This window comes from Globicephala melas, chromosome 4 (assembly GCF_963455315.2).
Source record: "Globicephala melas chromosome 4, mGloMel1.2, whole genome shotgun sequence".
Taxonomy (NCBI): Eukaryota; Metazoa; Chordata; class Mammalia; order Artiodactyla; family Delphinidae; genus Globicephala; species Globicephala melas.
In genome coordinates this window covers 135,520,977-135,547,051 of record NC_083317.1, presented here as the reverse complement: position 1 = coordinate 135,547,051, position 26,075 = coordinate 135,520,977, and the positions used below count along the sequence as shown (strand labels likewise).

The window sequence follows — 26,075 nt, the reverse complement described above, 5'->3', positions numbered from 1 at the left end:
TATATAAAATGTTATCTTGTGCTGAAGGTTAATATTTATAGTTGAGTGAGGGCATGTTTGAGTAGCCTTGTTTAAAGTATTTGTTTATAAATGGAGACTGTTCTCCTCTGTGACTCCAAGGTACTAATAGTTAGTCCCCAAAATAAGCTTCATCAAGAAGTATGACTAGTTGTTAAGTGTATCTTCCTTGTTTACTAGTCATAAACTGAAACTGTTAATAATTGGTTTAAATGTAACTTTCAGTTACATGTATTGTCTAGTAGGCAGTGTGATATTTTTTGTTTAAATTATTTATCTTATGAGTCTCCTGTTTTATTTGATTCTTTTCTAAGAAATGAAAATCTCTCTTCTTCCTAGACTTTGTACTATAAGTTTCATTTAATAATTGTAATTGTCACAAATTGAGGGCTGTAAAAAAGAACATTAAGGTTGTCATACTGTGGAAAATTTTTCTGAAGTGGGACCATACTTCTACAGTTATAGGACAGTGATGAGTCTTTTGTTACTGCTATGATTTTTTAAAATAGATTATTTTCTAAAATCCAACACATGTGCAGATATTTACAGATAAACACATGAACGTAAAGCACGACAGCTACCGCATTGTTGCTGTTAACTATTAAACTGTAAGGAGGTGAAGCGGTCCAAAGTGTAACAGTAAGAGGAACCTTGGCCTCTAAGCAGACAGACTAGACTCTAGCCTGTGTGTCCTTCCCTGGTTCAGCCTCTTTGAGCCCTACTTTTCTCACTTGTAAAACGAAGCGATTGAATTAGATGATCTCTGAGGCTATTTCTGTTCCCAGTATGTTACTTTGACAAGTCTGTAAACTATTCTGTTTGCTTTGTGAATTATATCCCTTAAGCCTAGGTCATTTCACAGCGGTTTTGGGGGGTAAGAGGGATGCTTCATCACATTTTAGCTTAGACTCCAGTTAATGATTCCTTTTTCTTTTGTTACATTTTTCTTTTCAGTCGGTAGTAACAAAATTGATTTGAATTTCTACTCTAATAGGTGTCTTGCTTGTTCTGATATTTCCCTCATACCATGTTGTCTAGAACACTCAAGTATCTGGGAAGAAAAATAATATCAAAGGCCATATAAAATCACAAAGTGACAGAAACTTTGGCTACTGATTTAATGTTCATTCATTTTCCACCTTCTAATGGGCAGAGCTCTGATTTTGTTCAGGCATCTTATCCCCCACCTCATTCACTGGAAGGCGACCACTGAGAAACACTTGTGAGGTTCACAGACCAGAGGCACAGGCTCACTAAAAGACAGACTTACTCATAGGACTGTAGAACACTGGCCTTGCCCTTACACCTCACCAACACGTTACAAAAGGCGTAGTTATCCAGTACATCATGTCTGGTCATGAAGAAAAAATTATAAGACTTACAAAAAGGCAAAAACCACAATTTGAAGAGACATGAAAATTCTAAGAAACAACCAAAAGAAATGCTAGAAATCAAAAACACTGTAACAGAAAAATGAAGAATGCCTTAGCTGAGGAAAGAATCTCTGAGCTAGAGGATGTCTCAGTAGAATCCTCAATACCTTAGAAGCAAAGAGAATGAAGACTGGAAAAACAGAAGAGAACATCCAAAGACTGTGGGGCAACTACAGAAGGTGTAACATACTTATAATGGGAATGTCAAAAGGAGAAGACAGAGAAAGGAACAGAAGAAGTATTTGAAACGATAATGACTGATTATTTCCCCAACTTAATGTCAAGATACCAAACCATAGATCTAGGAAGCTCAGAGAATGCCAGGCATGATAAATGTGAAAAACAAACAAATAAACAAACTGTACCTAGGCATATCATTTTGCAAACTGCAGAAGATCAAAGGTAAATAAGTCCTGAAAGAAGCCAGAGTGGGGGAAAACACCTTATAGAGAAGCAAAGTTAAGAATTACATCCAACTTTTCAGACACCATGCAAGAAGAAGAGAATGGAGTGGAATATTTAAAGTGTTGGGAGAAAGAAAAAAAACACCAACCTAGAATTCTGCACCTTTATCCTTAGAAGATAAAGGAGAATAAAGACTTTATCAAACAGAAAAGTTTGTTACCAGTAGACCTGCCTTGCAAGAAATGTTAAAAGAAATTCTTTATACAGAGGAGAATAAGTCAGGAACTCAGATCTACATAAAGAAAGGAAGAACATTCCTACATAAAGAAGGAATAAGTCGAAGTAAAATAAAAACATTTTTCTTATTCTTCATTGGTCTTACATATAAGTTCGTTCAAAACAATACTAAATATTCAATTATGTGTGCTTATATATATGTATATATGTCATATATTATGCTTAATTATAAGTGAAATGAATGACAGTGATGATAAGGAACAGGATGGAAGAATAAGCGTTATTTTGTTATTATAAGAACTGACAGTACCCATGAAGTGGTATTTGAAAGTAGATGGATTGGCTATAAACGTATACTGTAAACTCTAGGGCGACCATTAAAAAAAATTTTTTTTAAGTAGAACTGATAGGCTAAATAAGAATGGAGAGAAAATGGATTCATATTAAATTCATGCTCAAGTAAAGCCACAAACGGCAGGAAAAGAGTGGAAGACAAAAATAGGAATAAAGAGTGAGGGAAACAGGACTTCTCTGGTGGTGCAGTGGTTAAGAACTCGCCTGCCAATGCAGGGGACACAGGTTTGATCCCTGGTCTGGGAAGATCCCACATGCCGCGGAGCAACTAAGCCCGTGCGCCACAACTATTGAGCCCGCATGCTGCGACTACTGAAGGCTGCGTGCCTAGAGGCTGTGCTCTGCAACAAGAGAAGCCACCACAGAAGCCCGTGCACCGCAATGAAGAGTAGCCCCCGCTCTCTGCAGCTAGAAAAAGCCCATGCACGGCAACGAACACCCAACGCAGCCAAAAATAATAAATAAATAAAATAAATAAATTTTTTTAAAAAAGAGGGAAACAAATAGAAAAGTGTAATGAATATAGTAATATTAATCCAAGTATTGGGTTGGCCAAAAAGTTTGTTTGGTTTTTTCCATAAGATGGCTCTAGTAGCACTTAGTTGTCTTTAATTTCATTCAAAACAATTTCGTTAGATTGTATGTGACGGCTGTCATATCAGTGTGCATTTAAAAAAAGACATCAAAATTGGTGAATTTTTGTGTAGCAATTTTCATATTGAAGATGGAAGAAAAAAGCAACATTTTCAGGATATTGTGCTTTATTATTTCAAGCACGGTGAAAGCACAACTGAAACGCACAAAAAGATTTGTACGGTGTACGGAGAAAGTGCTGTGACTGATCGAATGTGTCAAAAGTGGTTTGCAAAGTTTCGTGCTGGAGATTTCTCGCTGGACGATGCTCCACGGTCGGGTAGACCAGTTGAAGTTGATAGTGATCAAATCGAGACATTAATTGAGAACAATCAACGTTATACCATGCGGGAGATAGCCAACATACTCAAAATAACCAAATCAAGCGTTGAAAATCATTTGTGCCAGCTTGGTTACGTGAATTGCTTTGATGTTTGGGTTCCACGTAAGTTAAGTGCAAAGAATCTTCTTGACCGTATTTCTACATGTGATTCTCTACTGAAATTTAACGAAAACATTCCGTTTTTAAAACATTGTGACAGGTGATGAAAAGTGGATACTATATAATAATGTGGAACAGAAGAGGTCATGGGGGAAGTGAAATGAACCACCACCAACCACACCAAAGGCTGGTCTTCATCCAAAGAAGGTGATGTGTATATGGAGGGATTGGAAGGGAGCCCTCTATTATGATCTCCTTCTGGAAAACCAAACGATTAATTCCAACAAGTACTGCTCCCAATTAGGCCGACTGAAAGCAACCCTTGACGAAAAGCATACAGAATTAGTCAATGGAAAACGCATAATCTCCCATCAGCATACCGCAAGACCGCATGTTTCTTTGATGACCAGGCAAAAACTGTTACAGCTTGGCTGGGAAGTTCTGATTCATCCGCCGTATTCACCAGACATTGCACCTTCCGATTTCCATTTATTTTGGTCTTTACCAAATTCTCTTAATGAAAATATTTCAATTCCCTGGAAGACCGTAAAAGGCATCTGGAACAGTTCTTTAGTCAAAGAGATAAAAAGTTTTGGGAAGATGGATTTACGAAGTTGCCTGAAAAATGGCAGAAGGTAGTGGAAGAGAAGGGTGAATCATTGTTCAATAAATTTCTTGGTGAAAATGAAAAATGTGTCTTTTATTTTTACTTAAAAACCGAAGGCACAGGACTCTCTTGGTGGTGCAGTGGTTGAGAGTCCACATGGCAATGCAGGGGACAGGGGTTCGGTCCCTGGTCCAGGAAGATTCCCACATGCTGTGGAGCAACTAAGCCCATGCGCCACAGCTATTGAGCCTGTGCTCTAGAGGCCGTGAGCCACAACTACTGAGCCCACGTGCCACAACTACTGAGGCCCACACGCCTAGAGCCTGTGCTTTGCAACAAGAGAAGCTACCACAATGAGTGGCCCCCGCTCACCGCAACTAGAGAAAGCCCACGCATAGCAACGAAGACCCAGCACAGCGAAAAATAAATAACTAAAATTAAAAAAAAAAAAGAAAAACCGAAGGCACTTTTTGGCCAGCCCAATATATCAGTAGTCAGTGCTCAAATGAACCAGTTAAAAGAAATTGTCAGAGATCCAAAAACAAGACAACTATATGTTGTTTACAGGAAACCTGCTTTAAACAGAAAGACACATATAGATACAAGTAAATGGATGAAGAAAAAAATACCATGCTAACACTAATCAAAAGAAAGCAGGAGTATATACTATTGGTGGGAATGTAAGTTGGTGCAGCCACTACGGAAAACAGTATGGAGGTTCCTCAAAAAACTAAAATTAGAATTACCATATGATCCAGCAATCCCACTCCTGGGCATATATCCAGACAAAACTATAATTAAAAAAGATACGTGCACCCCTATGTTCATAGCAGCAGTATTCACAGTAGCCAAGACACAGACACAACCTAATGTCCATTGGCAGAAGAATGGTTAAAGAAGATGTGGTACATATATACAATGGAATGTTACTCCGCCATAAAAAAGAATGAAATAATGCCATTTGCAGCAACATGGCTAGAACTGGAGATTATCATACTAAGTGATGTAAGTGAGAAAGAGACAAATACTGTATGGTATCATTTATATGTGCAATCTAAAATGTGACATAAATGAACATATCTGTGAAACAGAAACAGACGCACAGACATGGAGAACAGACTTGTGGTTGCCAAGGGGGAAGGGAGGGTGGAGGAAGGATGGAGTGGGAGTTTGGGATTAACAGATGCAAACTATTACGTGTGGAATGGATAAACAACAAGGTGCCACTTTATAGCACAGGGAACTATATTCAGTACCCTGAGATAAACCATAATGGAAAAGAAATAAAAAGGAATGGGGGTGTGTGTGTGTGTCTGTGTAAGTAACTGAATCACTTTGCTATACAGCGGAAATCAACACAACATTGTAAATCAACTATACTTCAATTAAAAAAGAAGAAGGAAGCAGGAGTAGCGATGTAAATTTCAGACAGAGCATACCTCAGAGCAAGGAAAGTTATTGGGGTAAACAGGGGCATTATATAATAATAGAAAGGTCAGTTCTTCGGGAAGACATAATGATCCGTTTATATACCTAACAACAGAGTATCAAACTATGTGAAGGAAAAACTGATAGAACTGCAGGGGAAAATAGATGAAACCACTGTTATAGTTGGAGACTCCAACACTCCTCTATCAAAAATGGACAGATCAAGTAGGTGAAAAATCTGTAAGGACATAATCAATAGCTCCATCAAACAGCTGGATATAGTTGACATCTGTAGACTACTTCATCCAACAACTCCAGAATATACATTCTTCTCAAGTTCACATGAAATATTTACCATGATAGAATACCTTCTGGGTCAGAAAACACACTTTCTTCAACAAATTTAAAAGAAGAGAAATTATGCAATGTCTGCTCTTAGACCAAAATGGAATTAAACTAGAAATCAATAACAGAGAGCTAACTGGAAAACCCCCAAGTACGTGCAGATTAAAACAACAAACTTCTAAATAATTATGGGCCACAGAGGAAATCTCAAGTGAAATTTAAAATATTTTGTACTAAGTGAAAATGAAAGCACAACTTATCAAGGATAAGGATACAATGAAAGCATTGCTTTAAGCTGGAAATTTATATCATTGAATGTATATATTAGAAAAGAAGATTAATAATCTAAGTTTCACCTTAGGAAACTATATAGAAAAAGAAGAGCAAGTTAAATCCAACATAAGCAGAAGAAAAGAAACAGAGCAGAAATCAATTAAATTGATTTTTCTCTATTGATTTCCTGTTTTCAATGAAACCAAAAGCTGGTTCTTTGAGAAGATTGATAAAATTGATAAGCCTCTACGAGCTAAGAAAAAAGGAGAGGAGGCACAAATTACTAATATGAGAAATGAAAGAGGGGATATCACTATGGGTCCTATAGACATTAAAAGTATAATAAAGGAATAGTGTGAATAACTCTATGCCCACAAATTTGACAACCTACATGAAATAGACCAGTTCCTTAAAAAATGTTTTTGGGCCAAGACTCACAAAAGAAATAGACAATCCAAATAAGCGTATATCTATTAAGAAATTGAATCATAATTAATAACCTTCTGAAATAGCACCAGGCCCAGATGGATTCACTGCTGAATTCTACCAAACACTTAAGGAAGAACTTATACCAAACACTTAAGGAAGAAATTATACCAATTCTCTAAAGTCTGTTTCAAAGGATAGAATCAGAGGGAATACTTCCTAACTCATTCTTTGAGGCCAGCATTACCCTAATAGGAAAACCAGACAAAGACATTACAAGAAAAGAAAACTACAGACCAATATCTCTCATGAACACAGATGCAAAAATTTCTAACAAAGTATTAGCATATCGAATCCAACAATGTGTAAGAAGAGTTCTATATACCACGGCCGGCTGGGATTTATGCCAGACATGCAAGGCTGCTACAGCCTTTGAAAATCAGTTCATGTAATATATCAAATCAACAAGCTAAAAATGAAACCACAAGATCATATCAATAGATGCAGGAAAAGCATTTGGCAAAATCCAACACCCTTCATGCATGATAAATTCTCTCCATAAACTAGGAATAAAGGAGGAACTACCTCAACTTGATAAAGAATATCTACAAAAAACCTACAGCTTTATATATATATTTTTTTTTTCTTTCTTTTTTTTTTTGCGGTATGCAGGCCTCTCACTGTTGTGGCCTCTCCCGTTGTGGAGCACAGGCTCCGGACGCACAGGCTCAGCGGCCATGGCTCACGGGCGCAGCTGCTCCACGGCATGTGGGATCTTCCTGGACTGGGGCATGAACCCGTGTCCCCCGCATCGGCAGGTGGACTCCTAACCAGTGCGCCACCAGAGCAGCCCTAACATTATATATATATATATATATATATTTTTTTTTCTAACGTTATATTTTAATGGTGAGAAACTCAAAGCTTTTCCACTAAGACTGGGTATAAGACAAGAGTGTTCTTTTTTACAACTCCTTTTCAGCATCATTCTGGAAGTTCTAGCTAATGCAAAAATACAGGGAAAGGAAATAAATGGTATACAGGTTGAGAAGGAAGATATAAAACTGTCTGTGTTCATAGATGTCATCATCATCTAGGTAGAAAATCTAAAAGAATTGACCAAAGAAGGATGTGGAGCAGTGGGAACTCTTAGTCATTGCTGGTTGGAATGCAGCGTGGTACAGCCACTTCAGAAAACAGTTTGGCAGTTTCATAAAAAACTAAGCATACTCTTAGCGTATGATCCAGTCATCATATTTACCCAAATGAGTTGAAAACTTATGTCCACACAAATACCTGCACGTGGATGTTTATAGCTGCCTCATTCATAAGTTCTAAAACTTGGAAGCAACCAAGAAGTCCTTCAGTAGGTGAATGGATAAATAAACTGTGGTGCATCCAGATAATCGAATATTATACAGCACTAAAAAGAAATGAGCTATCAAGCCATGAAAAGACATGGAGCGGGACTTCCCTGGTGGTCCAGTGGTTAAGACTCCGTGCTCCCAGTGCAGGGGGCCCGGTTTCGATCCCTGGTCAGGGAACTAGATCCTGTGTGCTGCAACTAAAGCTCCCGTATGCTGCAACTAAAAAAAAAAATCCCATGTGCCGCAACTAAAGATTCCACATGATGCAACTAAAGATCCCGCATGGTGCAGTGAAGATCTTGCCTACCACAACTAAGACCTGGTACAGCCAAATGAATGAATGAATGAATGAATAAATAAATAAATAAATAAATTCTGATCTTAAAAAAAAAAGACACAGAGAAACCTTAAATGCATACTACGTAGTGGAAGAAGCCAATCTGAAAAGACTACATACTGTATGATTCCAACTATATGACATTCTGGAAAAAAAAAACTTCGGAGACAGTATAAATATGAGGGGTTGGGACTTCCCTGGTGGTCCAGTGGTTTAGACTCCACGCTTCCACTGCAGGGGGCGAGGGTTCGATCCCTGGTCAGGGAATTAAGATCTCACGTGCCGCAGCTAAATGAATGCATGAATGAATGAATATGCAAATAAATAAATATGAGGGGTTGGTGTGGGATGGGAATGAATAGGCAGAGCACATAGGATGTTTAGGGCAGTGAAAATACTCTGATACCATAATGATGTATACACGTCATTAAACATTTGTCCAAACCCATAGAATTTACACCACCAAGAGTGAACCCTAAGGTTCTGGACTTTGAGTGATTATGATGCGTTGATGTAGGTTCATTAGTGTAGCAAATGTATCGCTCTGTTGGGAAGTGTTGGTAATGCTGGGGGCTGTGCATGTGTGGGGGTAGAAGGTATATGGGAAGTCTCTATACCCTCAGTTTTGCTGTGAACCTAAAGCTGCTCTTTTAAAATTTCATTAATTAACTAATTAATTAAAATAGATACAGAGGAAAAGATGTCTTCTCTCCTGTTGCCGGATTTGTTTGGGGTGAACTAGCTTGAGGTGAGCCTTTACACTGGTTATAACGTATAGTTGTAGTTGGAGGCACAGTGGAAAGGTAGAGTTTCTGAGAGACATCTGGATGATGTCATTGAGCTTCTGGATCAACCAACTTTGTCCCTACCCTTTATGAGAGTAGACCTTCTTTATTTTAAAGCCATTTTTAATTGGTGTTTTTCTGTACTTGAAAAATAACATAGGATACAATTAAAGAACTAACTGTAAACATTGTTTGTCCTAAAAGATGGTGCTGCTTTTAACATCTCATTAATACCATATTGAACTAAGAGAATAAAATTTCTCCCTCTTCTCTACCTTCCTTTCCCCCTTCCCCAACTTCCCTACAACATATTCATGACTGTGTCCTTTTACAAGGATGATTGAGAGGTCATGTAAAATCTTCTTGTCTACTGTCGTCCAGAGTGTTTGTTACTGTCAAAAGCTAAACATGTCAAGTTCCTTTAGGTTTTGATTTGTGCTACTCTTTAATTTTTATCTGTCTTACAAGTTTTGCCTATGAGTTTGATAAATTCAAACCAGCAAATATTTATTGAGCATCCATTTTATTGCTCTGAACTTTTTAAAGTTTGGATTGCATTTGTTGTACTGAAGATTAGGATTTGCAAAGCATCCATTGCCATGTGTAAGGTATATTATTTAGGATGAAGTGTTTTTGTTTTGGCTTTTTAGTTTAACCAGCACAATTAGGTCATTATATTATTTTGAATATAGCTGACTATTGTTGTATATTAATTAGTGAATTGTTGGATATACATTTTCTTAAGTGTTTTTAGAAGTTTTTGGAGTGTAGACATTCATACCTGTGCACTGTCCCTGGTACTTAAATACAGTTGACCCTTGAACAATGTGGGGATAAGGGGCACCAACACCCCACCCAACCTATGCAGCTGAAAATCCATGTATAATTTTTGACCCACCTAAAACTTAATACTGATAGCCTACTGTTGACCAGAACCCTTACCGATAACATGAAGAGTCGATTAACACAGATAATATATGTTATTTTTATTATATACTGTATTATAGTAAACTAGAAAAAAAGAATGCTATTAAGAAAATCATAGGGGGACTTCCCTGGTGGCACAGTGGTTAAGAATCTGCCTGCCAGTGCAGGGGCCATGGGTTCGATCCCTGGTCCAGGATGATCCCACATGCTGTAGAGCAACTAAGCCCGTGTGCCACAACTACTGAGCCTGTGCTCTAGAGCCCGCGAGCCACAACTACTGATCCTGCGTGCCACAACTACTGAAGTCCACGGGCCTAGAGCCCGTGCTCCACAACAAAAGACGCCAGTGCAGTGAGAAGCCCGCGCACTGCAACGAAGAGTAGCCCCCGCTCACTGCAACTAGAGAAAGCCCGTGTGCAGCAACGAAGACCCAACACAGCCAAAAATAAATAAATTTATTTAAAAAAAAAAAGAAAATCATAGGAAGAGAAAATACATTTACAGTACTTTACTGTATTTATCAGTACTGTAAGTTTACATCGTCTGTTTATAGGATGAATCATCTCTTACTACCTACATCAGTATTGTCTTATAATGATACAAAACACTAGATGTTATATGTATTACTAATACTAGACAACAAAAAAGAAAAGATAATATGAAAAAGAAATTCATACTTATTTACAGGTATAACAATTCATGCATTGATACTGAAGCAGCAACGTATGATTGCTTTATGGTAGCCTGGTGTAATCAGTTTCCCGGCAGCCTAGCTTGTACACTAATGAATGAATCATTATAAAAATGATTTATCTGTGTTGACAGGCTGATAACACATTTTCTCCAATTATAAGGGGGGTGGGAGGGGGAGAGGGAGGGGATACTGTATGGTAATTTAATTCTTTGAAAGCAAAGTTATAAAACTAAAAAACTAACATCATTTATATTAAATATCACTCACCTTATGTGCCTGAGTAAGGATAGACTAGTATGTACATATCTTTTATGCATTCATGACATACCTAACTTTTTCTTAGTTTTTTCAGTATATGTAGACTACATGGTTCATCTGCTAGTTTTTCAAATTGTCACAGATTTCCAAAATTTTTCCCAATATATTTATTGAAAAAAATCGGCATGTACATGGACCACGCAGTTCAAACCTATGTTGTTCAGGGCTCAACTGTATATACAATCCTGGATCTCTGGCTAGTGCGGCTTTTCTAAAGCAGTGGAAGGAGAGATAGCATGCTTATTACCCAATTATTTCTCAGCCGTTCCTTTTGCTTCCTGTGGAATACAGAAAGGGAATATAGAGGGACATCGTTCATAGGCTAATGATAGTTCTGTGCGTAGAAGGAATAAGCTAGATTTCAGTATCCTTAAGTGTGGGGAGGCTCAGCCTGTAGCTCAAATAACTAAGCAGTGTACTTGCTGCAGTTTTGCTTTTTTTTTCAAGATTCCCAGGAGAAGCCACAACTGGCCAAGCTTTGATAAATACTTTTATTTGGTCAGTTGTCAGTATAGCGTTTTGGTGAAGAACCTGAGTTTGAAAGCAATTTCCTCATCTATTAAGAATAATGCAGGGGCTTCCCTGGTGGTGCAGTGGTTGAGAGTCCGCCTGCCGAGGCAGGGGACATGCCCCAGTCCGGGAAGATCCCATATGCCATGGAGCGGCTGGGCCCGTGAGCCATGGCCACTGAGCCTGCGTGTCCGGAGCCTGTGCTCCGCAGCGGGAGAGGCCACAACAGTGAGAGAGAGGCCCGTGTACCGCAAAAAAAAAAAAAAAAAAAAAAAAGAATAATGCATGCTCAACGGTACAGTAATTTTGCAAAGTAAAACAGATGTGTCAAGTGCTTTATGCAGTGCCTACCGCAAAATAAAGATCTGTGGGTTGCACTCCTTTTCTGAGAAACTCCTCATTCCACATGGTTACTGTAGGAACTGCTGTGTTAATAAAACCTGACTTCTTCAGCTGTTCTCACTTGATTTGTACACATGTGAGCAACTAACCAAAGTCTGGTTGGTCAGAATACTGTTCTGAGGTTTAGAATTAAAAGACTTCCCTTTGGTCTGCTGAAGTTTTAAAAGTAAATCCCGGGATCTCTAATGCTTTGTTTCCTAATGTGAGGAAAATTGTTGTTGGTGAAGGCAAAGAAAAGCAGCTGATGCTGAAGAAACTGAGAAGTAGACAGAGTTCTGAATGTTTCACGTGCTCTTGTGGCCTTGCCACATGCCTTCCTGACCTAAGTTGTAGTTGTTGGTGCTCAATTCCATTAGGTATTCCGGTGTCCTTCTGATAAGTCCGTTTTACCTAAATTGGTTCAATTTAGATTTCTTTTGCTTACACCCAGTAATGCCATCTAAGGTATGTGTTCAATAAATAGTAACTCTTAAGGACAGTGAGAGAAACAGAGACTGTTTACTAGTCAAAATACTTTTTTAAAATGTATTTATTTATTTAATTTTTGGCTGTGTGGGGTCTTAGTTGCGGCATGTGGGATCCTTCATTGGGGACAGACTCTTTGTTGTGGCACAGGTTTCTCTCTAGTTGTGGCGTGTGGGTTTTCCCTTCTGTAGTTGTGGCGCATGGGCTCTGTAGTTTGTGGCACGCCGGCTCTCTGGTTGAGGCGCGCGAGCTCAGTAGTTGTGGAGCACGGGCTTAGTTGCCCCATGTGGGATCTTAGTTCCCCGACCAGGGATTGAACCCGCGTCCCCTGCATTGGAAGGTGGATTCTTTACCACTGGACCACCAGGGAAGTCCCCGAAATACTTTTTACTTACAGTTACATTCCTCTGCTAAATGCAGATGATTTTTCATGTTATAATCTAGAACTTCAAGGTTCCACAGAGGTTCTCAAAGTATTCCTTGGAAAAGAATCATAAACATTTAAGAACTGGTTTTTAATTCATTTATGTATAGTTGTTTGTACCCAGAGATTTGGGTAGTTGTCTGTCAGAGGCTATTCTAGAATGTCCTGTGTTCTGGGACCCCAAAATCAATATAGGAATCTTCTACAAGCTATACAGTACATTAGAATATTATTGATTCATGGCAGGTTTTCTTCATTAACATTTAAATTTGTTTAAACCTCTGTAGTGCCTGTGTGGTATGTAACTTTAAGCCAGGTGCTATGTGGGTATAAAATTGACTCTTTGCTTCCTCCAGATACTTATTACCTAATTATGAAACCATGACATAAGCCCAAAGTTGAGCAATAACAAGAATGCCATCTGTATGGTACAAATGATAATGTTGTAATAGAAGCACAGGATAGAGAGACCCCAGTATACTGACATGCTCCTGAAGACTTTGTGACAGAGATGAAATTTGAGCTGGACCATGAAGAGTAGAAGGGATTGGGGCAGGGGAAAGGCATTCTGGGTGAAGGGAAGAAAGGTGAAAGATGAAAATGTGCTATTATTCATTCTATTAGTAGAGATTAACTGGTTTCAGCTATAGGTTAGTACTTTTGAACATCAGGTTAACGAGGGAGAGTGGACTTGATTGGTGATGATGTCAGCACTAAAAGTGATGGAGCTTTTGATTTAATGAATGTGAAATTGCCTTCAAGTTTGATCTGCTAGCACGTAAACCCGTTGGATCTCTGTGATTTGAGGATGAGAGGATAAGTTTGGAGGATGGTAGTGAATTTAAAAATAAAAACTAAAAGCACAATCTAAGGATTTTTCCAGATAGCTGTAAGTGTACAGAGTGTCACTTCCATGCCAAAGTAAGCTAGGGTTCTCTTATTTGAAGCATCTCAGACATCCGCCAATACCCTACAGAACTATATCCCCAAAGCCAAGGTTCACCGTGGGGTTTCTCTGAGTGCAGGCTGTTGAGGACAACCAGCCATCATAACTTACTTTATGAAGGGATCAAGACAAGAATGGATCTGATAAACCCTAGCTAAGTTCAGCTGAGTTCTATGGACCAGAAGCTGAGCATTGAAAGATGATACCCAGATGCTCAACAGGGAAGTTTCAGTCTGATAGCAGTAGAAATAAAAGAAAAAGTAAAAATGATGGGGCAGAAAAGAGAGTGACCCTCATGGGAAAGTAAATTTGGAAAATAGAGAAAAGAAAAAAAAGCTACTTAGAAAATTATAAGAAATTGATAAGAAAAAGTGAGGTCAGACCACAGAATGTTTTGAGGGAGAATGATTAGTTTTAAGCAGACAGCGGTTAAATAGATAGTGGAGCCTTGTAGATAGAGTCTGTATAATAAGTTAACATCACACACCTGGAGCTCAGCTGCCAGTGCTTCAATCCTGATTCTGCCAATTCCACATGATCTTGAGTGAATTCCTTAAACTTTTCTGTGATTTGATTTCCTTATATGTATTCACTTCCTTAACCTTGTGAGGTAAAGTTCTTAGAGCAGTCGTAGCATAAAGCAAGCTCTGTGATATTGGTGTTACTCTTCTTCCTGGTTACAGCTGATATACACGAATGCTTCAGTACCTGGAGTAGGGCAGAATTGCGGAATTGAGTCATTGTTGTGAAGGTTGTAGTTGAATCCGTATACATAGATGAATTCTTACTCTAAGTATTTCTTCTTGTACAGATGTTCTGTCTCTCTTTCAATTTATCATTTCTAACTTTTCACTTCTCTGTTTTCCTACCTTATAGGCTTCCTCTTATTCCAACCTGATCCTAGAATCTGCTTTAAGTTAAAGCTTCCACAGAAAATGTTGAGAATGTATAAGTGCAGTTTGAGTTTGCAGGTTTGACGCAAGGCACATCCTGTTAGATCTAATAGCTCTTTTCCTGGGCTGTGCTTGGGATATACCATAGATTCCCTTCTTTCTCACAGACTCATTCCCTAGGTTGTCTAACCTTGCTTGACTCTGTTTCGCTGTTTCTGGAGTTTGCCATAGTACAACATAAAAACTAAAGGATGTTTCTGAACACTTTTTAAAAACTTTATTTTGAAGACATTATAGATACTCCAGAATTACAGAAATGGTACAGAGAGGATCTTGTGTTTCTATCAACCAGATTCCTCCTATGATGACATCTTACAGTGCATTATCAAAAACAGGAAGTTGATACTGGCATAGTACAACTAATTAGACCACGTACCTTTCTTGGGTTTCACCAGTTTTTGCATGCACTCATATGGGGGAGGAGGAGAGGAGTGATGGTAACATCTCTGTGTATAATTCTTTGACATTTTGTCACATGTGTAGATTTGTATAACCGCCAACATGTTCAAGATGCAGAGCTATTGCATCACCACAAACGAACTCCCTCATGTTCCAATCACTTGTGTGTAATGCACCAGTCTACCATTAGCCTGTGGCCCAACCTCAGAGTGGTTAGCAATCACTGGTCTCCTTTAATATGTGTCCTTTTCCCATCTTTCAGAATAATCACTTATAAGCACTAAAGCTATTTTTCAGTTTGCTTTTATTTGGGGAGGGTGAATAATTTTTTGTAGTCCTAATCATATGCACAAATATCTTTTCAGGGCACCACATGAGAACTGTAAGAAAAATATTTATTTCAGTGGATATAATCAAAAGCTGTGTGATCAAATGAGTTAAATTTTTTGTTTGAGTCTGTTGTGTGTATTTCATAATTCTAGTTGGGATTGTTCTAGAATACAACATGGAGGTATGGTTTCTTTAAAAACCGACTTAATATCTAAGAAACATTTTCTTTTTTTAATGGGCACCTGGACTTGTGAAATGTCTGGTATGGGAAATTACTGAAATGCTTTTCAGCTGATTGAAATGTTATTTTTAATTTTTTAATTTTACTTTTTGAAACATGGTAATAACTCCATATGGTACCAAAGGCCACAAATGGTGAAGAATAACTCTCACACTTCAAACTCTAGTGTCAGAGTTCTTTACCCAGAGGCAATCACTGTATCTTGCGTATACAAGATATCCTTGAGTATCCTTCCGAAGATGTTTTATGCATGTTCAATCCTAGGAGTGTGTAGAACTTTTAGCATATAATTGTTTCGAGGCTGCGTTTTTCATTTAACGCTGTGCTTTAGAGATGTTCCATTGATAAGGAACATGAGGGTCTGCTTGTTATTTTAAATTGAAAACATAGTGCGATATTGGGTTGGCCAAAAGGTTCATTTGGTTTTTTCCGTAAGATGGCTCTAGCAGCACTTAGTTGTCTTTAACTTCATTCAAAACAGTTTCGTTAGATTGTATGTGACAGCTGTCATATCAGCGTGCATTCAAAAAAAGGCTTAGCAAAATTGATGAATTTTTGTGTAGCCATTTTAATACTGAAGATGGAAGAAAGAAAGCAACATTTTACATATTACACTTTATTATTTCAAGAAATGTAAAACCGCAACTGAAATGCACAAAAAGATTTGTGCAGGGTGTGGAGAAGGTGCTATGACGGATTGAATGTGTCAAAAGTGGTTTGCAAAGTTTCGTGCTGGAGATTTCTCACTGGATGATGCTCCACGGTCGGGTAGACCAGTTGAAGTTGATAGTGATCAAATCGAAACAATAATGGAGAACAATCAACGTTATACCACGTGGGAGAGAGCCAACATACTCAGAATATCCAAACCAGGCATTGCAGTCATCATTTGCACCAGCTTGGTTGTGTGAATCGCTTTAATGCTTGGGTTCCACATAAGTTAAGTGAAAAAAACCTTCTGGACCATATTTCCCTATGCGATTCTCTACTGAAACGTAATGAAAACATTCCATTTTTAAAACAAACTGTGATGGGCGATGAAAAGCGGGTACCATACAACAATGTGGAATGGAAGAGATTGTGGGGCAAGTGAAATGAACCACCACCAACCACACCAAAGGCCGGGCTTCATCCAAAGAAGGTGATGTGTATATGGTGGGATTGGAAGGGAGTTCTCTATTATGAGCTCCTTCCGGAAAACCAAATGATTAATTCCAAAAAGTACTGCTCCCAATTAGACCAGCTGAAAGCAGCACTTGACAAAAAGCGTCCAGAATTAGTCAACAGAAAATGCATAATCTTCCATCAGGATATTGCAAGACCGCACATTTCTTTGATGACCAGGCAAAAACTGTTACAGCTTGGCTGGGAAGTTCTGATTCATCCGCCGTATTCACCAGACATTGCACGGTCCGATTTCCATTTATTTCGGTGTCTACCAAATTCGCTTAATGGAAAAAATTTCAGTTCTCTGGAAGACTGTAAAAGGCATCTGGAACAGTTCTTTGGTCAAAAAGATAAAAAGTTTTGGGAAGATGGATTTACAAAGTTGCCTGAAAAATGGCAGAAGGTAGTGGAAGAGAACGGTGAATCATTGTTCAATAAAGTTCTTGGTGAAAATGAAAAACCGTCTTTTATTTTTACTTAAAAAAACACTTAAAAAAGGCACTTTTTGGCCCACCCAATATTATGATTTATAATAGGAAATATATATTTGGTCTTTGTTTCTAGCATAGAAAAACCTTTGGCATTTCCTATGAGAGCAACAGTGCCTTTTTTTATGTTAATGAGATGACTTTTGGAAAGCCCCTAAGGGTAGGAGCCCTTGCCTTTGGAGTCAACCATGTGATTAGAGGGTTAGAACTTTTAGTCCCACCCCCGATCTCTGATCTCTGTGGGGGGTGGGGGCGCGAGGGTGGGGGCTGGAGATTGAGTTCAGTTGCCAGAGGCCAGTGATTTAATCAAACATACCTGTGTAGTAGGACCTCCTAAAAACCCAAAAGGAGGGAGTTCAGGGAGCTTCCAGGTTGGTGACCCAGAAATGCTTACACGTTCCACCGTGTCAGGTCCCACACTCTGTGAGGATGGAAGCTCCTTTGTTTGGGATCCCGCCCTGTGTTTCTCTTCATCTGACTGTTGATTCGTCTCTTCCAGTATCCTCTGTAATAAACTGGTAATCTAGTGAGTAAACTGCTTTCCTGGGTCCTGTGAGCCACTCTAGCAAATTGATCAAACCCAAGGAGGCGGTCCGGGGAACCTCGATTTGTAGCCAGTCAGTCAGAGGACCAGTAACAACCTGGACTTGCTCTTGACCTCTGAGGTGGGGTGGGGCCCCCTTCTTGTAGGACTGAACCCTTAACTTGTGGCACCTGATGCTGTCCCCTGGTAGGTGGTGTCAGAATTGTGTTGAGTTGTAGGACGACCAGCTGGTGTTGGAACTTTGCTTGGATGTGTGGGGAAAACCACCCCCCACACACACTTTGGAATTGGATTCAGAGCCCTTACATATTATTTCACAATGTGGATGTGCAGCTCAAAGACCTCTCATCTGAAAAATGTTCATAACTGGTAGTGATAAGCTGATCAAAGTCTGACAGAAGGAAGCATTTTAAATGATCTTTAAGCATTTTGCTGCAACAGTGTGTATTTTCCAGCCGTTAAAAAAAATACTGGTCCAAGGCTTTTTGGAGTCCACTGACAGTTCAATGTTACCTTCCTTGCATAGACCATACCCACAGTGCGTTATCTTTAATTCCCATTTTGGGTTTCTTTAAGTGATGTGAGAATTTAGATACCTAAGAATCAAACTGAGGGCAAAACTTCTCCATATCTTAACTGTTTGCCTTAGTGTTTCAGTTGTCTTGGCCACACCCAATTCAACAGTACTTTTTTTCATAGCTTGCCTTTATTGAGTCTTTATATAGTATTCAACCTACTGATCATAGAAACAATTTGCATTTTTCATTCCTATTTCATCAGTTTAAGTAATATTTTTAAAATTTACATAAATGATTGCAGGTGCAGTTGGCACAAGCAGTTGTGGTAACAAACACGTCTTACCCTGGTAAACATATACCCAGTGGTAGGAGCGAGCATGCAGTGTCTTGGTTGTGGTGGTCTATTAGTCAAAACACATGGTGTGGGCTTCCCTGGTGACGCAGTGGTTGAGAGTCTGCCTGCCCGTGCAGGGGACACGGGTTCGTGCCCCAGTCCGGGAGGATGCCATGTGCTGCAGAGCGGCTGGGCCCGTGAGCCATGGCTGCTGAGCCTGGGTGTCCGGAGCATGTGCTCCGCAGCAGGAGAGGCCACAGCAGTGAGAGGCCTGCGTAACACACACACACACACACACACACACACACACACACACACACACACACACACACACACACACACACACACACACACACACACACACACACACACACACACACACACACACACACACACACACAACACATGGTGTGCCAAATTCACCATTAGTTTTACTCAGGAAACAGAAAATATGATTAATCATGTGATTCAGTTAAATGAAGGTTGGTTAAGAGCTGCTTGTGTTTCATAATTTTAAATAACCACTTCCTTATTGATGGGCATTGAAATTGTTTTCGGCATTTTGCTTCCTATATGATCAGTAAATATACTTAAGTTTTGTTTGCACACACATAGCAATACCTTTATCTTAAAAAAAAAATGCCTTGAAGGGGAATTCAGTGTGTATAAGGGAATAGTTATTTTTTCATTCTAATAAATTTTGTTAAAGGGAATCTTAAATGTTTTATTGCATGATTTTCAATATTTAATTGTAGTAAAGTAAAATATGATAGGTAAAGTTTTTTCTTTTAAAATTAACCAATTTATTCCTTAGTTTTTCCTTTCTCCAAATCAAATTAAAGAAAAAAGAAAGTTCATGAGTCATAAAATAATAGATAAATAGTATTTAAGGCATTGAGTCATAGAATTCCAGACATCTCTCACACATAAATGACTCACTTTCTGTGTGTGCTGTGTATGTGGTTTATACTGTGGAATAGATGTGTTCCTCAATTTGAGTGGGTCTGTTCATATTTAAACAGTAGGGAAGTTTGATGTGTTAGTGATTAACAGTGAAAAGCCTTAAGCCAAGGATCTTTTTATTAAATTGACTAAGTTAGGACTCAGCTTTGAATAAAGCCTGATATTTAGTGGTTCTGTGTTAGCTGTTTCAATGACAGTTTGTTCAGTAATTTCTATGCAAACCATTTGTTTGATGGGGTATGTATTAGAATAAAAAACATGGTCTTGTGGAAATTAGTTGGGGTTCGAGAGACAGGAACTCTTCGCTTATTAAAAACATTAATAACGACTATACCAACTATTTTAAGAACAAAAACAGTATCACAAATATATTAAAATTATATGAAGAAATGTATGTAGAGCCAGTTATAATTGTGTTACACATATCTTTCTAATTCCTTTATATACTACAGCTAAACCTTTTTGGAATTGCCTGTGAATATTTTTAACCCTCTTTTTTTTTTTTTTTTTTTTTTTGTGGTATGCGGGCCTCTCACTGTTGTGGCCTCTCCCTTTGCGGAGCACAGGCTCCGGACGCGCAGACTCAGCGGCCATGGCTCACGGGCCCAGCCGCTCCGTGGCATGTGGGATCTTCCTGGACCAGGGCACGAACCGGTGTCCCTTGCATCGGCAGGCGGACTCTCAACCACTGCACCACCAGGGAAGCCCTAACCCCTCTTTTGACTAGCAGTTTTTTTCCTAATTTATTCTCATTGGCCTAACTATCTTTTCTTTGCATAATTGGGGTTTTGATTGCCAAACTGGAAAATTATTATGACGTGAAAATTTTCATTTTTTTAAATCTTGAAAGTTATAATGTTATCTTAATACAAGAGACCCCAAAACACAATACCTATTTAAATAAGAATTTTATTTCTCTTAATAGTCTAGAAGTTAGTGGTCCAGCTCTTTGTTGGTGGGGCAGCTGTGCTCTACAAGATGATTCAGTACGTTTTGCTTAACAGACTTGTAGGATATTGGCCTGCCTCTGCATGGTCAAAGCCGATACAGTTGCACATGTGCCTTCTAGCCTGAGGGAAGTGGGAAAGTTTTAGTCTAGCTCTGGATTGGTGTCTTTTAGGTTGAAGATGACCTGAAAGTTGTGCCTTTACTTCCACTCACGTACCATTGGTCCACACTAAGTAACAAAACTTCAAGGCATGCTAGGAGTCTATCCTCTTGCTGGTGGGTAAATAACCAGGTAAAACTTTATTCCTATGGACAAAGGGGAAAACGGATAATGGAAAACAACTAATAATCTGGCTCAAAAGCCAGTATCTAAAAAATTGGATGTAAATTTCAAACTGAATATTTCTAAATGAATAGCTTTCTCAGATACAGCCAAGTCAGCAACACTGTTGTAACTTTAGATGAAGTGTAATGTGAATTGAATCCCTGAATGTGACATTACTGTAAGATCTTGCTTCTCAAACTGGAGGACATTGTTGTTTGAGGGGGGAAGTACACACAGCCATGCACTTAGATGTAGCTTCTCTTCCTGGAGGAAGATTTAGAAGACTATGCATAGGATAGGAATATATTTTAGAGCTAAAAACGAAATTGGCAGGACCTTTAAGAAAAAGCTTAGGATTATTTTAAGGGATAATTTCAGATCCCCAGAGATATTTTCTATTTTTGCCACTATAGTCCTGTGGAAACATTTTGATAAGCAAACTTTTTTGTTTGTTAGGGTTTGTTTTAGTTAGTTAGATCAACAATTCTAAACTATGTAAAATTGTGGAAATATATTGGGGGGGGTGGGCAAGTAGTATGAAGTAAAGGAAATTTTCTTGTGTATACAAGCAGCATAGGCATCTTTATTCAAAGAAAGTCTTAAGTTATTTCTTTGTCATCTTAGATTTTTCTTTTATTCTTTGCTGCATTTTATACAATTCTTTTAAGGCCAAAATATATTTTTTAGGCTCTTCTTCTCCTTGCAGAGAAATAATGGGACTTGCAGACTACACTAGAGTTGTGGGAGTAGTAAGCTGTAGTTAATAATGGCTTTTCTTCATTTAAAGTATATTAAAATTAACTTTATATTAAAACTTATGTTCCATCTTTCCTTCTTATCACAGGACAATGAAAAGAGAACTCCACTGCATGCTGCTGCCTATCTTGGAGATGCAGAAATCATTGAATTGCTTATTTTATCTGGTATGGTAAGCTCTGTGTAAGAGCACAATCATGCACATTTTGGTCATATTTAATATTTATTAAACCTCATTGACTATTTCTTCATATTTGTTAAACAACCTGAAACTTATTTGTTCATTCTAGAAGTAATGATCTCATATCATGTCCCAGGTACTGTTTTAGTGCTTAGAGTACATTGGAAAACAAGTCACTGCCTTGCGGAGCATATACTCTAAAGAAAAACAGGCTACAAATACAAGTAAATTTTACAGTATGTTAGAAGGAGATAAGTGCTATGGAAAAATGAAAAAGTAGATCAGAATACAGTCAGCCCTCTGTTTTCATGGGTTCTGAATCCATGGATTCAAACAGCCACAGATCAAAAATATTTGGAAAAAATTCCAGAATGTTCCAGAAGGCAGAATTTGAATTTACCATGCACTGGCAACTATTTACATAGCATTTAAATTGTATTAGGTATTATAAGTAATCTAGAGATAATTTAAAGTATACAGAAGAATATGCATAGGTTATATGCAAATACTATGCCATTTTATATAAGAGCTTTGAGCATCTGTAGATTCTGATATCCACAGTGGGTCCTGGAACCAATCCCTTGCAAATGCTGAGGGACAGCTGTAATGGAGTGGGATGAGAATTATATAAGTTGGGTATTATATGGAGTAGTCATACAAGGCCTCATTGACCTCAGAGTTGCTGGGAGATGATAATAGTTCTCCAACGAGGAGGTGATAGTAGCTTGGAGATAGTACAGCATTGGAGGGGATTAGGAAAGATGTGATTGTAGATATATTTTGAAAATGATGCCAGCAAGATTTATGTCTTTAAATAGCTTGTGTCTAATTCTTTTTGAGGGCCTGTAAAATATATTTTAGGAAATTGTACTTTATTTTTAAATTTCTTCTAACCTGTTCAAGACCTTACAATATGAAATAATGGTAAAACTGTGTCCTATAGAATAGCACCTATGGTGGTCAGACTTCTTGCAGTCCTAAAACAGGCAATCAAAGGGAGTTTAGAAATATTTTTGTTGTATCCAGATGATCGTAAGTGATATTTATTGAAAAAGGATGCCTATGTTTGAATTGTGCTTATGTTGCCAGATTGCACAGATATATGCATAATGCAATTGGAGAGATAGTATCATTCCTTTGATATTTGGGAGAAGGAGCACTGAGAGAAATTTTGAGTGAAAATCCTCTTAAATAGTAGCCTGAATAGAATTTTGCCATTATAAATTAATAAAGTTTTTTAAATGTGGTTTTTATAACAAATTGCATGATCTTATAGAATTACAGTCACTTATGGACCAAGCTAATATTCTTGTATTAGTTTCTTTATGAATAACTTTATCAGTGACATACTTCCTTGAAGATGTCTGTTCCTCTATGGATGCTAGCTCACTAGTTTTCAGCTGAAATTTACTAGAGGTAAGAACTGAGGAGGTTCAAGAGAAAAATAATGCTTCCTCTTAATTGAGGCATATTCTGCTTTAATAATATATCCAGGACCAGATGGCTTCACAGGTGAATTCTACCAAACATTTAAAGAAGAGTTAATACCTATCTTTCTCAAACTGTTCCAAAATTTGAAGAGGAAGGAATGCTTCCAACCTCATTTGAGGTCAGCATTACCCTGATACCAAAATCAGAAAAAGACACTACAATAAAAGGAAGTTACACCCCAATTTCCCAGATGAACATAGATGCAAAAATCTTTAATAAAATATTAATAAACTAAATTCAACAATACGTTAAAAGGATCATACCTCATGATCAAGTGGAATTTATTACAGGGATGCAAGGATGGTTCAGCTTCCACAAATCAATCAATGTGATACACGCCTTAACAAAATGAGGCTAAAAATCATCTGATCATCTCAATAGATGTAGAAAGAGCATTTGACAAAATTCAACACCTACTCATGGTAAAAACTCTGAACAAAGTAAGTATAGAGGGACTATACCTCAACATAATAAAGTCCATATATGGCAAGCCCACAGCAAACATACTTAAAGCTGAAAAGCTGAAACCTTTTCCTCTGAAATCAGGGGCATGGTGAGAATACCCAGTCTGATCACTTTTTCAGCAGTCCTAGAAGTCCTAGCCATAGCAGTTAGGCAAGAAAAATAAATTAAAAGTGTTCAGATTGGAAAGGAAGAAGTAAACTGTCTCTTTTTGCAGGTGACTTATTACATATAGAAAACTATAAAGACTCCATCAAAAAACTATTAGAAATGATAAACAATTTTAGTAAAGTTGCAGGATCCAAAATCAATATACAAAAATCTGTGTGCTTGTATATACTAATAACTATCAGAAAGAGAAATTAATAAAATAGTTCCATTTATGATTGCATCAAAAAGAGTAAAATACCTAGGAATAAATTTAACCAAGGAAGTGAAAGAGCTGTACACTGAAAACTATAAGACATTGATGAAAGAAATTGAGGAAGGCACAAAGAAATGGAAAGATATTCCATGCTTGTGGATTGGAAGAATTAATATTGTTAAAATGTCCATACTACCCAAAGCAACCTACAGGTTCAGTGCAATCCCTGTCAAAATTCCAGTGGCATTTTTCACAGAAGTAGAATAAAACAATCCTAAAATATGTATGGAACCACAAAGACCCAAGTAGCCAAAGCATTCTTGAGAAAGAACATTAAAACTGGAGCTTCCTGATTTTTAAACTGTATTACAGAGCTGTAATAATCAAAACAGTATAGTATTGGCATAAAAACAGACACAGAGATCAGTGGAACAAAACAGAGCCCCAAAATAAACTTGTGCATGTTGTGATCGATTAAGGCAAAGGAGCTAAGAATAGACAATGGGGAAAGGACCATCTCTTCAATAAATGGTGGTGGGAAAACTGGGCAACTATCTTACACCATACACAAAAATCAACTCAAAATGGGTTAAAGACTTGAACATAAGACCCCAAATCATAAAACTCATAGAAGAAAACATACAAGGTAAGCTCCTTGGACTCAGTCTTGGCGATGATATTTTAGATTGGACACTAAAAACAAAGAAAACAAAATCAGATATAACAAGTGGGACTATATCAAACAACAAAGCTTCTTTCTGCATAGCAAAGGAAACCAACAAAATGAAAAGGCAACCTACAGAATAGAAGAAAGTAATGTGCAAATTATATCTCTAATAAGGGATTGATATCCAAAATATATAAAGAACTCATATAACTCAGTAGCAAAAAACAGACAAACCAATCTGGTTAAAAGTCAGCCAGAGGGACTGAATACACATTTTTCCAAAGAAGACAGAGATATGGCCAAAGGTACATGAAAAAGTGCTCAACATCACTAATCATCAGGGAAGTGCAAAGCAAAACCACAATGAGATACCACCTCATACTTGTTAGAATGGCTATCATTAAAAAAAAGAAACAAGCATTAACAAGTATTAGTAGGGATGTAGAGAAAAGGAAAACCCCTGTTGGTGGGAATATAAATTGGTATAGCCACCGCGGAAAACAGTATGGAGGTTCCTCAAAAAATTAAAAATAGAACTGCCATATATGATCCAGCAAACCCACTTCTGTGTGTATATCCAAAGGAAACAAAATTACCATCTCAAAGAGATACAGGCATGTTCATTGCAGCATTATTCACAATAGCCAAGACATGGAAACAACCTAAATGTATGTCAATGGATGAATAAAGATGATGTGGTAAATGCATACATTGAAATATTATTTGGCTGTAAAAAAAGAAGCAAATCCTGCCATTTGCAGCAATATGGATGGACCTTGAGGGCATTATGCTAAATGAAATAAGTCAGAGAAAGACAAATAATTCGTAATCTCACTTACATGTGGAATCTACAAAAACCAAATTGATAGAAACAGAGAATAGATTGGTTGTTGCCAGAGGTAGACAAGTGGGGGGTGGAGGAAATGAGTAAAGGTGGTCAAATGGTACAAACTTCTAGTTATAAGATAGTTCTGGGGATGCAAGCTTAAAAGTCTCATCACAAGAAAAAAATTTTAACTATGTGAGGTGATGGATGTTAACTTATTGTAGTAATCATTTCTATATTATATGTCATATCATTTTGTTCTACATCTTAAACTAATATAATGTTATATGTTAATTATATAATAAAACTGGGGGGAAAATAATGATCACCCAGAACAGTAGT

At 37.9% G+C, this 26,075-nt stretch overlaps 1 protein-coding gene across 7 annotated transcripts in view; it reads left to right on the top strand.

Moving 5' to 3' along the window:
- The window catches only part of ANKRD28 (ankyrin repeat domain 28), a 186,778-nt gene that overhangs the window by 82,820 nt on the left and 77,883 nt on the right, over positions 1-26,075 (top strand). For all 7 annotated transcript variants that reach the window (XM_060298628.1, XM_030876381.2, XM_060298625.1 and 4 more), the window contains one exon: positions 21,831-21,909. In XM_060298628.1, coding sequence (XP_060154611.1) covers positions 21,835-21,909 — 75 coding nt within the window. In that variant the 5' untranslated portion in view covers positions 21,831-21,834. The remainder of the gene's footprint in view (positions 1-21,830; positions 21,910-26,075) is intronic.